Genomic DNA, 14,372 nt, shown 5'->3' on the forward strand with positions numbered 1-14,372 from the left:
CAAAGGCTGAGAGACATAGAGAGAAAGTGAAACAGGACAAACAGGAAGAAGAAAGAGAGAAGGCCAGGAAGGAGGGAAGGGAAGAAAAAGAGAAGAGGGAGAGAGAAGCAGCAGGAGCTGAGGGCTACCTGTTACTGATTCAGCCTCTGACAATGCCTTTATAATGGGAATGGGAGAGCAACGGAAAGACTTAATTCACAGACGTGTCAGGGAGAGTTAAGCCGATTTGTGATTTCGATTTTCTGTGTTTGTGAGACTGACTGTCTGTGAGAGAGTGTGTGTGTTCATGTGTGCGCTTGTGTCTGCCTGGTTGTTTGGCAGTCCATTGACAAGCTAAAAAGCAAAAGAAATGAGAAAAAGATTGACACAAATAGAGAATATATGTTTTTGATTTGTCCTGTGTGTATGGGAGGGGAAAGACAAGATAATGGATGCTGTAGACATATGTGTTACAAATGTATGAGATGATGTTTACAGAGCTCCTAATTGTATGCACATGATTTCTAGGTGGTATTGATTCTGCTGTAGAGCTGGGATAAGATTATATCACCTCCCGCCATTGTAAAATACAATGCTATACACTCAACAACCTGAGAAAATGTACAGTAAATAAAGAATGTTGAGAAAAAAACAAAACAACTTAGCATCAGCAGTGTTTCTGATGAGCACTCATTACAAGTAACAAGCAATGCTTTGGTGATGAAACACTGATCGGTATCAGCTGGTATTCATTAACTGGTCTTTACATCTGCTCATCAGAAATAAAAACTGTTAAATAGGTGTGAAACATACATAAATGTCACACAAATAGCGACTGTTTTTACTGCCTGATCCATTATGGCTGAAGGATGCCCACCATATGCAGCAGGCTGTTAAAGTAATTTACATTCTGGTCTGGACTTACATAGACTCAAGATGCAGTTAGCTGAGCAGTACGACCAGGCTGCTGGAATCAGACCAAGTAACCTGCTGGCCATTAGATAGAATGTAGTTCTCAGGCACTTCTGCCCTATTGTGTTTCTGAAACAGGAAGCTACATCCATCTTTTTTTGTGCAGTCCATGAGCCAGTTATTCAAAAGACAATAGTCTTTGAAATGAACAAGTAAAAGGTGCTTTATGAAAATGAACTATGTCACACTATCTCTGAATGAGCACAAATCTGTTCATGTTGTTGTATAATGTAGAAAAAAAACCTCTGAACAACTCCTCAAACAAAAAGACCTTCAGTGTAAAAATACATTTTAACCTTAAAAACAGTCACAAGTGAATCCCTGTTTAGTGCTGACATGCTCCAACACAACGTTTTTTTGGGTCCAACAAAATTAAATGTAAAAAATAAATCATGTCAGTTTCAGGGCAAAGTCAGTGTGACACAACCAGGACGCGGCAGATAAATATCGGCCACCGCCATTGGTTGACGTTCTCCAGTCTGCTGTCAACTTGCTGAATATCGGCCAATATTGATGTTAAGCTGATATATCTGGGAATTCCTGGTTTCTACGGCCTTTGTAGAAGCTCCCTATAAATTTTGCTCATATTATAGTGATCCAATCATGATGACATTAAAAATCATAAGAATCAGCCCCTATGTTCCATGGATCCACTATCCCTACAGTAACGTTCATTATTATAACCTATCCAGACTGTTGCTTCAAATTGATGTTGATGATATATCACTTCCTTCAGGTAATGTCTTAAAACTGAGCAAAAACATCTCAAAGACATAAAAGGACATTTTATAAACTAATCTTCACCTTGCAGGTCCTGATGCTTCACCGCCTGCAAGCAGACATCTGATTACTGAAATCAGCATGGTGTACAGTCCAAATAAAGTAAAATCACTGCCAGCCTGATAACAAGCAAGAATAAAAGTTTTGAAACTGAATGTGGTCTTTATCAGATGAAATGTGGAAGCTGGGGTGAAAAAGACAGAACGGAGACACATTAAAAGCCTCAGGAGCGTCAAATAATGACCAACGCTGTGTTTGCCAGTCTTGCCCTTAAACAAAGCATCACTTGTGTCGTTCACCTGAAAGAGGCCCGATTCAACACATTCCGCATCGCCACTTACAGTTGGGTTCTCCATGTGAGGTTCTGTGGTTGAGATATTGACACTGATGTGTATAAGGTAGCGTGTTTTTTTGTCAGTGTGAGAGTGACATGGACACAGCAGGGTTCTGGTAATTCAGCCAAAGCCTAAGATATTTCTCCATCTTAGGTGACAGACACACACATAAAGAGAAGGAGAGAGACTAAGATTCGTCAGCCAGTCACTCTTGGTGTGGAAAGCCTGGTGTAAAGAACATCTGCTGATGATTGAGTGGTAACTATATACAGAATTTCAGGATTCCAGACCTTGACGACTACAGGCAGGTCCACCTGAATGTGATACACTGTGAAAGTAATCTTGAGGGAAAAAAAAGGGTTTCCAGTTGTTTGTTATTAAATGTTGTTATATTAGGTTGAATTTCTATATTCTTCCATCATCTGAATTTGAGTGCATGTGTTCTTATTGATCTTGCTCTGTGTTTCTGCGGTATTAAAGTTCACAGTGGTACCCAGAACTCTCCCCTCTCTTACCTCGTCTCTGACCAAATTTTCCAAATGCCTTCAGGCACCATTTTGTTCAGGTAAGCCTAGAAGAGGGAGCCGGCATCCTGAGTCTTTCACTCTAATCTGCAGCATGAATCCCTCCTCGGGGCTAACAGACTTCCAGGGTTGCCCTATTACTAACAACGCAGCCTGTATTTCAGACATAACATGGCATAGACTGAGCCAGGAAAGTAAACTCATTTTACCCATCTGAGGTAGCAGAGATACAGGAGTTTACACTAATGACCCGAAATTAATAATGCCTCCCACGTCGACAGTGATACAGGTAGTGGCTTACGTTACCATTTTTTTTTTAAAGGCTTTGGTAATCTTAAGTGGAAACATTACAAAGATCTGTAAGGAAAAGAGAAACGTTACTGTGAGACTGAAATCTGTCAATTATTTTATCTACTGTGTATTCATATGTCCTCATCAATGTAACGACAATGGCAAAAAAATCTCTCCATTTATAAATTCATTGGCCTGTCCCATAACCCATAATAATAATATTGAAGAAGATGCAATGTGAACTACACATCGAGTTAGAAGTGTTTCTAATGTTACAATTGAGCTTTTTTTAAATTACAGTAGGTGTACAGAATAACTTGGCCATGACTGAGAGGGTTTATGTTAAAGCTGTTGCTTTTTTTAAATGATGATTTATTATTTTGAAGTAACCACTAAATTGCCCACATAGTATTTGGACAAATTGCTGCGTGTACATGTGTAGATATGCGTGTACTATAAGGGTGTTTGATGAAGCACGGAACGGTAATAGTCACGTCTTCGTGGGAGGTCCGTTCCTCTTCATTGTCACACTGTGCTTGATTATAAGCTGACAGTCTTCTCTCGACATACGGATCATTTTACACTGTAGAACTCTGGAATATTTCCTGTATCTACAAAAGCAAATAATAATCATAATAGTTAAGAAATAATGAAAGAATAAAAATTCTGTTAAAAAACACAGCAAGCTAATAAAATCTGTCTGCCAAAGCATATCAGCTTTTGTCCCAAAATGTAATTTTGCTGCTATCTCTACTTTTTTCATGGTAATATTCAAAAGCTTATGGTAAAAATGCAGTTGTTCAATCTCCCTGTCAGTCAGCCTATGGCTCTGCAACAATATCGCTCTTATATGTATGAAACTTTAACCCCGAGCAGATTTTTTTTTTTGCTCTGGCACCGGCACAGCAGCAGCAGCTGTATTCTGAAAGGGCAGCAGAGAGGGGAGAATAGAGGGATGGAGAGAGACAAACAGAGGTAGAAATGAAAAGATGTATAGAAAGACAAGGAGTGAGGATGAGAAACGGGAGTGGAAAGAATGAAAGACAAAAGAGAGGACTGCGATAGCAACCAAGGACGTACATAGACCTGTCTCAAATTCTGCCTCTGCAGTCAAATCCATGAGACCAACATTATGTTCCCCTTCTGAGTCCGTGGAGCGTTTTTAATGTCAAACGGGGAGATGGGTATCACACAGTGGAATGATTCACCCCAACCCGATGAGGGCAGATAGTTACGGTTCATTTCTAAGAAGCCCAGCGAGCTTCTATTCAAAGCCTGTGCCAGACAGAACCGGCTGGGGTGAAACAGAGAGGAATTCAATAACTCACCTCCAGTATGTAAGGGCCAGTGCACGCTGGCAAAGGCACACTTGACACACATACAGCTCAAAGTGAGAAACAGAAAAAAGAGGATGGATAAGTCATGGGGAAAGACAGCAATGCTGTGCATGGCTGCCACTGCAGTTACTCCGGCTCTCAGAGGCAGTGAGAAGTGAATTTGAGAGTTTGTGTGTGATTGATGATCTGTTCGTCAGTGAGATTTATTATAGTGTGGAATGAGTTTCTTCACTCAGACAATGTGTGTGTTTTGGTCGTTGGGCATCTGTGTGAATCGCACATATGTATTTGTCTTATATTTTAAGAGTTTGGCTTTCCCCATGGTCTGCTGATCAAAGTAGAGAACAAAAAAGGAAAGTGATCACGCAGCTCTGACATCCCACACCTAACTGCGTAACAGAGGACACATCTGAGAGGGAGAAGACAAACAATGAGCCGAGGAAAGAGAAACAGGAGCAAGTCCCACATTGAGTGCATCTTGCTCATTTGTTGACGATGAATAAATTATTAAAACTGCTCTCTACTCACTCTCTTTGTCGCTGCCAACAAATTACAGGCTGATGTGTGGATAAAGTCCAGTTTCACATCGAGAGACTTGTAAAACTTAATCTAGTCTGATACGAACACACGGTCTTGCTGAAGCAGTACGAGGCGCAGTGCTCTCTGGTTCCTGTGCAATAAACCAATTTTCAGTCCTGCTGGTGTCAACATCAGCACTTTGGTTTGTTGTTATTCAATAGTTCATCAATTATTTCCAACAAATAACTATTTAACAGATTTGGAAAGATCCCTGCTTTTAAGCAGAAACAACTTTAAACAAGCGTAAAAAGACCTACAGTCTCACAATAAACAGAGATTTTTGGTAAAATCTGTTAAAATATAGAAACCAAAAACAGCATTGGGTGTACCTTTAAAAGAGGACAGAGTTTGCATCCAATATGTATGTGCACAATTATAGTGGAATCTGGTCTTTGCAGATGTTTTCCAACAGCTCAGCCTGCTGTGTTTTTTAAATTTGATATATATTCAAGTGGATGGACAATATTTATGGCCTACCTGTCCTTTTTAAATGATGTAAAGTTGTACAACAGGTGGGCTTGAAAAGATGCCAGAATATGATCAGTCTTGCGCATTTATTACAGCTGGACACACAATTTCTCTTTACCTCTGAGATGAATGGACTCCACAAACAGCTGGTTTCAGTTCAATTTTCTGTTGCCAGCAGCAACCAGCAGGGGTACAATTTCATGTCTGACGCAGTTGTTGGTAATCAGCTGCATTTGCTGTTTAGAGGCACTATTCTAAATCACTGGTCTTTTAATATTGTGCATTTATGATTTCTGAGTTTGGTTTATTGTTAATGGATTTTTTTTAACCTCTGCTTTCTGTGTTTGTGGTACTTTGAGAAGGCTCTCTGTGGATGTCTATAATGCATCAAGTTGATCTGGAGTGAACTAAAAGTTCATATTTGTTTAACTGAGCTGTGATCATTTTTCTGGAGGCAGAGATGTACTACTGACCACAGTTTTAATTCGATGTTGCATGATATAACTGAATATTAGTACAATATATTAATAAACTGGCCTTGCACCACGATCAGACAAAAACAGTCAATTAAAACTGGCAACTCATGGTTCACAAAGGCCAAACAGTAAGCACACATTGATATGGCACTAGAAAAATTAAACTATTGCACTAGTCCAATCAAAACAGAATTTTTTTAAATGCATGTAACTATGTCCAAGTCAGACTAGGAACACAGTATGATAATGTGGTCTTGCCAGTATACACTCAACTTGCCTCCGATGAGCTTAGAGACTCCAAAGTTCCATATTTTTGCATCTTTTTGAAAAACAATGTGTAAATGTATACTCATACAACTAAAATCCCCCCAATCTTTTACTTTTGTCAGGTGGTGAAACTCATGAGAAATTGTGACTGAAAAGCTTAATCCAACTGTTCATGTACCTCTGCTTGTAAAAATATCTACTGGTAAACTTCTGAAGTAATATGACTGGTTGCCCATTGGTTGATTTACTTTAATCTAGTTTTTATTTAATTTTTTTCAATGACAGCTTGTTTGTTTTCTTGTAAATGTTTTATAGTTCAACTGTTTTACTTCTTAAAGGAACTTGTTTGTCTTTAGTTTAGTTTCTCTCAAATAAGGGATAGTTCAACAGAATATATGTTATATTTTGATTGAGACAAAAGAGGAAGAAAGAAATATTAGAAAAGAGAAATGGGAATTACCTTTAACACATAGAGTGGCCATCTGGGAATTGTACCAACTGCTCAGAGCACTTACATCCATGTGGTATACATACATGTCCATCTATTCTATTCTGAAATGTGACCTCTTCCCCTTCCATGCTCTGCTGCCTCCATATTGCCCAGACACCAGGAGCACTATCCTAGAACGCTCCATTGGTTTAACACGCGACACGAGGAGGGAGCTGCCAAATTGCAGCGCAATCAATTGGTTTTTAATGTTTTCAGTGGGGCCCCCAAGCATTTGAAGCTAGGATGCTTGGCTAATTTGATGTGATTCACTGAGTTGATGGCAGATTGTGTGTGTGTAAAGGGTTGTCGGCCGCGTATGTAGCTGGTAGTCAAGATGAGCGTGGGTCATAATAGGGGGACAGATTGGTAGCTATGATCCACTGATGGCTGCGATAGCTGGGGTTTGTGCCGAGCAGCCGTTTGGTGACAGGCAGAGCCACTGGAAGACAATGGGGACGGGGCCACGGGGACAGGCATGGCCACATGGCTACTGCTGGCACGAAGGCATAATGGGATGTAGACCACACTACAATGTGGCTGGTGGTTAGTGGCCAGTGCCAAGCACTCAGAGAGGCCTCATAACAGAGGGCCGGAAGATGGATGGCCATCAGGCTTTACATAAGCTCGATGGGAATAACCAGTATGGAGCACACATATGGCAATAAAAAAAAAGAATACAAACAGAGCACACAAACATGTGAAGGCAAACATGAGCATATACACAAACATACTGTAAATGACGAGGCTGTGTATATCTTCTTAACCAAATGACTAACAACACACGACTAAACAGTCTCAGACCATAAGATGAATGCATGCACGCATGTGGAGGTAGAGATGTTCCATGTCATTGATTTTGTCAGTGCTGTCTACCAACAATGACTTCATTCTCACAACAGGCCGTTTCAGCAGCAAACACAGGCAGCTTGTTAGTAAGATGGCTTTAATAGAGCAGAAAACAAGTGTCACCAGGAAAGTGCACACCTGACTACAACGGTAGGAAAGTACAGCAACAAAAGAGAGGTGAGTTGAGTTACTCACAGAAAAGAATGAAGTCACATGGCTGGAAGGAAATCTGAGTGCCTCTGAGGGCAGCTGCAGCAGGGTGTGGTGTGTGTGCGTGTGTGTGCGCGGTGGCCTGCTGCGACCAGATTACATGTTCACTGTCCCACAGCAGGAGAGGAAGTGAGATGGGTAGGACTGAGTGGTAAATGGGCACAGTGGGGAGCCGCCCGGCTGGTTGAGCTCTCCTCCAGTGAGGGGGTGCAGGACCATCAGCTGAGTCCAGTGTTTTCCAGTTTGTTCACTTGCAGGGACTCGCAAGCAGTTGTCTTCATGACTGAGGCTAACAATACTGTTGACGCTCACCGACTGCTTGAGGCAAGAATAACTCTTTCATGTAAAGCATCAACAACAACAGCTAAGAGGAGATAGAAATCCTATTTTACAAGGCTCAGCTCTCCGCTGAATGATAGTGTGCTTCATTGGGAGCCCTTTATTCAATATCGGTGAATAACAATCTAGAAGTGTGACATTTTAATGATTCTAGCCAGTGTTCAAAGTGTGTACCACACCTAATACTATAACTTAACTGTATTACACTAGACGGCAAGATATTTGCACCTTGGGGCATAAATCCTACCTGTAAATTTAATCTGTATGCATATTCATTTGCTCATTAGTACAGACTAGTGAACTTCAATTTTAAAGCATGCTTTAAATTATGTGGCTATGTGATTCAATCGAGGTAACTTAAGCGAAAATAACTATTGGTCATTTCTTTCCAATGAGAAAATAACTTGGTCTATACTTAGAATTATAGCTACAGAGCAATATTTAAATGCCTATTATATATGCTGTATGATACTATGATATGCTTCTTTGGGGTGTAGTATGCTTCTATGAAAAAACAAGCCTGACTACAGTGAAGTACTTCAATACTCCAGTGTCTTCTCAAATGAAGCCCATTTTAGTAGATTTAAACGGAAGCAGTAGAAAAGTGTATTTACAGCAGCTGTACTAAAATGGTTGTAAAGAATCAAATATATTAGCCCATGACTAGTATCCACTTGCGTTTTGTGAATAAATTGAAAACAACAAGGAAAAAAATAAACTAAAAGTGCTTCAGGGGCCACAAAAAGCCTCAAGCAAACACTAAGACCTCTGGCAGAAAGATTTAAAACCTCTACGCAACTAAACAAGAACACTTACTGTGCTGAGATCAATTAAAAAGCTCAACCTTGAAACGATTCACTTAACTGCTAATGCTCTTTATTGTAATAACATTAGGGAAGCAAATCTGGCAAATATTTTCACGCAGTACTGTAGCTCAGAGGTGGCCTGTGGCATCAATGGTTGCTTAAGTTGAAAAATATCAGGGGAGTGCAGGTGTGCCACAAGATAAAGTCTTCTCATATGAATCATGGTTCCAGGGACAACATAAGCAAAAAAAAACAACAACCTTAAATTACATGAATTTCTATACTGCTCAAAAGAAACACTGCCTGCTATCGTGGTGTGATACACTTAACTAATGCAAGATAACGCGTGAAAGAGAGGAAGCCTAAAAGCCTTTCCTGTATGAAAAAGAGATGTATGGATTAAACAGTCTGAATGTCAGGCTTTCTGAGCACAAAAGACACAGTTTATGCCTTGAAGATGCCAGAGGTGAACACACAGACCTGTCTGTAAGAGGTTATTAATGAGACTCACTCAAATGTTAACAGCAGCTGAAGTTGCGTTTGTTGCTTTCAGCAGTTTGTGGGACTCTCTCCGCTGGGTTTATTAAATACGTGCAACCTCACAGGGTTACCTCAAGCAGCAGGATCCACATAAGAATACGCAAAGTGGTACATCTGCACACATTTATGCATGTGGCACAGCAGCCTAATTTTCATTGGTTATTGATAATTCCTAAAATAGAGTCAGTTTTACATTGAAACGTTCGTTAGAAAGCGGCTGTCCTCAGATGCAAAACAGTTGTTGGAACATGTCTTGAAATATGTCCAAATATAGAGATGAAAGGAATAATAGATGAAACAATGACGAAACAAAATAGTCAGATATCATCAAGATAAAACAGTGATAAAGGTGAAAATGATAAAGGAGAAAACATGTCAACAAATAAGAGAGAAAGACAGAAAGAAAAAGGGGGTGTGTGATTGGAGAGTCTTTCAAATCAGAGTAAAGCACATTTTACACATTCGAAAATGATTGCTTTAAACGTATTAAAGACTGAGAACTATTCTAAATTGAGGAGTTGGACAGTTTATAATAATTTTGTCTGTCCTAAATGCCATTTAGGACAGACAAAAGCCAACCCTGCTCCCAACACCATCTGTCATCTAGCTGTGTCTCTAACAACTAGCTAACCGCTGGAACAGAATTTGCAGAACTTGAGCAGCTTACCTAAATTCCAGAAAAATAATGAGATAAGGGAGAACTGGGTTAATTTGTGAAAATCTAAATTGAAACTCAGCATTGCAGATTATGGGAGGTACTGCACACCGGCTTAGAGAATCAGACTTCTGATTAGTGGATTGAGGGGCCAACCTAATGATTTCGTACAGTGATTGTTAGAGGAGTTTATGTGTATGTCCTCACTGCAGTTGCACATAGTGGATTCATTTATTCAGACGCAAACACTGCACCACAAAGATTTTAATTCTCCTCAGGTGTCTCAGATCAGTAATCATTCTCTCCACAGTATTTAGTCTCCTGTTTTCCTCTCACTCTTTGTCAGATCCTCACTGTCATTCTTGCCGTCACCCCCGTAATGTAAACATTGTGTATTCTCGAGTTTTTCCGTGTTTCCAAGTTTCCTCCCGAGTTTTTGCAGAGTTTAGTTTTGTTATTCCCCTTGTGCATTTTCTAGTTTTTCTCCAGCATTGCTGTGATTTAGATTTTTTTGTAATAAACCTTTTGAATTTGAAGTTCTGCATCTGGGTCCTACCTTCCTGCTCCACTGTTCTTGAAAACAATATCAAGAGTTGGGCCGTTCCTGTTATATTGACAGTTAAACTCTTGCTCAGTTTATTGCTTTTTCATCTTAAATTTAAAGTCAATATTTGCTAAAGACATTACTGGGTTGTTATTGTGTGTTTGGCGGATTTCCCTAGTTATATATATGATGAGACTTCTCCCACTACAACATCCAAAACACTGTATGACAATGGACAGCAGCAATGAAAAGAAATTCTCATTAATACAAATTGCTGTAATCTATAAGGAATAATCATAAAACATGCAGTGAACAAAGCCGATAAAAGAGTTGAGCTCAAAATGATTATTTATTTGGGATGTTGTGGGACTTTAACTTTAACAGAAATGATAATTCACTTCTGCTCAGTTTAAAGGCCAGTTTGTCCAAGTTAATAGAAAATGACTGTTCTCTAAAATCTCTGGTAGGCAGAAGGTCAAACATCCATCATGATTAAGGATCAGGGTTGGCACACCAAATTCTAATCTTTCCTAAGGCATATTGAATTTGAGGTATTTTAAGCTGGGCTTTTTGATGTTCTGAAAATGTTGTATCCTCTTATGGTTATAACTCCATGGTCAACAATAACCAAGGAGCTGATTTTACAAGACAGGAGACAAATACTGTATATCTACTTCTGTCAAAATCAGTGGAGCTGAGGCCGTTTTATGATGTTTTCTGATAGTGAACCTGTCATGGCTGTCTCACATTTCCAGCCTGGTCGGGAAAGCTCAAAAACAATTGCACTTGCTAAAGAAATAAAGTTCTAACTGGAATTATCAAAAACCGGCATGGGATGTGTGTGATCCACGACTGGAAGGTTCTCTCATAAATAAAACTTCCAAAAAACATCACTGGCATCCATTTACAAAACAACAGAGATGCTGTATCAGCCAGGTTAAAGGAGCGGTTTCTTCTCTGTGACATTTCATACAACTACTTACCTTCCAAAAATAATTTGCATAGCAAATTTTTTCCTTACTTGACAATTTCTTCAGGTTTATATATCTTTTGTGTTCACGTGAATAGGGGGTTCTGGCTGTTGAATTCTTTTGCACATTCTCTGGTTGAATAATGATGTTAAATAAATGACTCTTGACTCTTTTTCTATTAATCCAAAAAGTGAGTCATTCAATATATCAAATCAAAGAAAACTGTTTTTTTCTGGTCGAAGGGAAGGAGGACTTTAACCGATTCTGTGAACTCTGTGACCAAGATTTGACTCAAAGAAGACTAATCTATAGTCCAACCAGAATGATAAAATACTATTGGATGCAATACGTATAATATGGACTGCTAAATCTAATTCATATTATTTTTGTGGTGTCTGGGCTGGTAACCCTGAGCAACAATCAGCAGTCTGTCATATGATGTGGTCTGGTAAATGTATTACTTCGCGGCACAACCTGTACCTATAAACTTCTAACCTAAAATATGCTTGTGAACTCAGGACAGATGGAAAAATGTGGTTATCAAGATTGGATAATGTGCTCCACAGAACTCCAATTTAGTAACTGCACACCAAAATGGTGTAATCGTTTAGCCATTTGAAGTTTTCATGCAGTTTAGTTGGTTTAACATTTGACCTGGAGCAGAAAAATAATGTTTAAATGTTATCCCAGCCAGAGTCTATTCTTTGGGTCAGACATTTTGCACTATATATATATATATATATATATATATATAAAATCTCCATGTTCTAAACTATTTTCAGCATAAACATAAAACGTCTTTCAACAAATTCCTCCAGAAACGTTTCAACAGTTACATAAAATCCTGCAGAAAACAGACGTTTGAGGCAGTTCCAGTGGGAAGTTGAACTGAGTGACTTCACTGTGATTAGTGGAAAACTTACTGTAGGTTGCATAACATATTGTTGATGAGGCATCCATGACGTACTCTGGACCTGAGGAGGAAAAGATAAAATGTGAAATGATGGTGACAATGTAAATTCCATCAGTTTTAGATCCAAATAGTATCACACGCAAAGCAATAAACGCTGCTCAGACATTCACAGAATGTTTATATACTCTCCAGTAAGGATGTCAAGATGATAGCACTAACATGGCTCAGCTTTACACAGATTAACTTTTGCCCGAAAATTAATAAAACACAAAGTCTGGAGTGAGCAAATCTCCCCTGCCTTCTCATTACTGCCAAAGGTATCATTTGTGGATAGAGCCATAAATTAAATTCCCTGTCAATAATTTTACAGCCCAAAACAGTGCTGCTGCAAGAGAGGTGAAAGATTTTCTCAGAACAGACCTCAGTATAAAACCCACAAACCTGCAACAGCATATTATCTTTATTCAAACATACACAGACATATGAATGTATAATTGTCGATGTGAAAGTTAAAGGGATGATGACACAATTGTATGAAACGTGACGAATGGATGATGAACAAACAGGGCTTTTTGATGTGCTGGAGGGAGGAATTAGACAGCTTGTAGCCGACAAACACGCAGACTGGCCGCAGAGCCTTGTAAAATGATTAGATTAAACAAAGACAAACAAGGAATAATCTGCTATAAGAGCAATCAATCCTCTGAGCCAACACAAATGTGTGATTTGGATCCACACCTAAACAAGACTGATATTCTATAACAGCCAGCCAAGTCTGCTTGTTTATACATGACAATATTTGTTCTCTCCAGCTGAAAAAGACAGCAGATTGACACAGAGAAAGCTTATCTTTAATCGCTAATCTTAAGCATTTTCTAACTATTATTCCTCTGCCAAGTCAGAGCCATTGCGTCTTGAGCCATTTGTTTGTCTGTTAGCAAGAATTTACTGAAACAAAGAAAAAAAAAACATGAAATGTTTTTGCTGCACTTTCTTTAAAACTACAAGAAAAGAGCACAGGTCTTGGTAGAGGCTGCACACTCTGACTACCCTGTTACTTTAAGACATAGAAGGGGCTGTGGTCTTCAAATTTAAAGCTCCTTTGCATTAGGCTCGGGCATTCCAAGATCAAAGAGGACAAGGATATCTTTAGAGAGATGTGGTAAAATCTCTGGCTGTTAATTAAGAACGGCTTCAGCTAGCAACGACCAGACAATATAAAAAAAAAAAAGCTTAATGCTGCTGCAAAACAAAAGACAAAACAAAGCACAGTTACCCCTTTTAGCAAAATTTACGTTTCATGTCACCCTACTTTCTCTTGTTTTCATCAGTTTCAGAACCTTCTCTTCCTCTTCCTTCCAATGCTTTTCAGTGTACAAAAGTACTTTGTGGCAAAGCTTTCCTATTTTTTTTACAACTTGTGAAAAGAGTCATACAGAATAACACAAATAATAATAATAATAACAAATATCTTTATGACTCGTTATGACTGTAAAGACATTAACTGATATGATGCTTAACAAGACTTTACCAGACTTACTCATCTCAACCTTTCCAATGTGCAACAAGACATTTTTTGAGAACTGATGTCGAAAATGATAAAAACCAGAAACATAAAAGCAAACCAGAAAGCTACAGGAAAATCTCCCATTGGGAATGTAAGGAAGTGCTGTGAAGTGCAACACAACATGAATGACTTTGTTTGGGAAGACTTGATAACTGTTACAGCTCTACTAAATTACTGCTAAATACTAAATAAGTAAGGTACAGCTATTCAGCTATATTGGAGTCTGTGAAAGTGAATAAATAATACATTTGCATAACCTAAGTAGCTCCCTACCTCTGGCTGAACTTCACAGCTTGTATCATAATTTAAAGCAGCTTGTCAGCCAAGCATCCAAAAAGCTGGTCAGTCAGTCGTTCAGCAGGACGGTCAGCCAGTTGGCCCCATATCCAACCAGTCAGCCAAACAGCCTGCCAGTTAGCTAGTTAGAGAGCAAGCCAGCTCCACATCCAGCCAGCCACATGTTTAGTCAGTCTGCAGAGCCGG

At 39.2% G+C, this 14,372-nt stretch overlaps 2 protein-coding genes across 5 annotated transcripts in view; one reads left to right on the forward strand and one right to left on the reverse strand.

The window, feature by feature from the left end:
• The window catches only part of LOC140274859 (palmitoyltransferase ZDHHC3-like), a 350,244-nt gene that overhangs the window by 277,809 nt on the left and 58,063 nt on the right, over nt 1–14,372 (forward strand). The window lies entirely within an intron of this gene.
• The window catches only part of rbms3 (RNA binding motif, single stranded interacting protein), a 282,860-nt gene that overhangs the window by 23,307 nt on the left and 245,181 nt on the right, over nt 1–14,372 (reverse strand). For all 4 annotated transcript variants that reach the window (XM_072370235.1, XM_072370238.1, XM_072370236.1 and 1 more), the window contains one exon: nt 12,333–12,383. In XM_072370235.1, the coding sequence (XP_072226336.1) occupies nt 12,333–12,383 (51 nt within the window). The remainder of the gene's footprint in view (nt 1–12,332; nt 12,384–14,372) is intronic.

The sequence above is a fragment of the Leuresthes tenuis genome, unplaced genomic scaffold (genome assembly GCF_036924035.1).
Source record: "Leuresthes tenuis unplaced genomic scaffold, fLeuTen1.0.hap1 SCAF_18, whole genome shotgun sequence".
Taxonomy (NCBI): domain Eukaryota; kingdom Metazoa; phylum Chordata; class Actinopteri; order Atheriniformes; family Atherinopsidae; genus Leuresthes; species Leuresthes tenuis.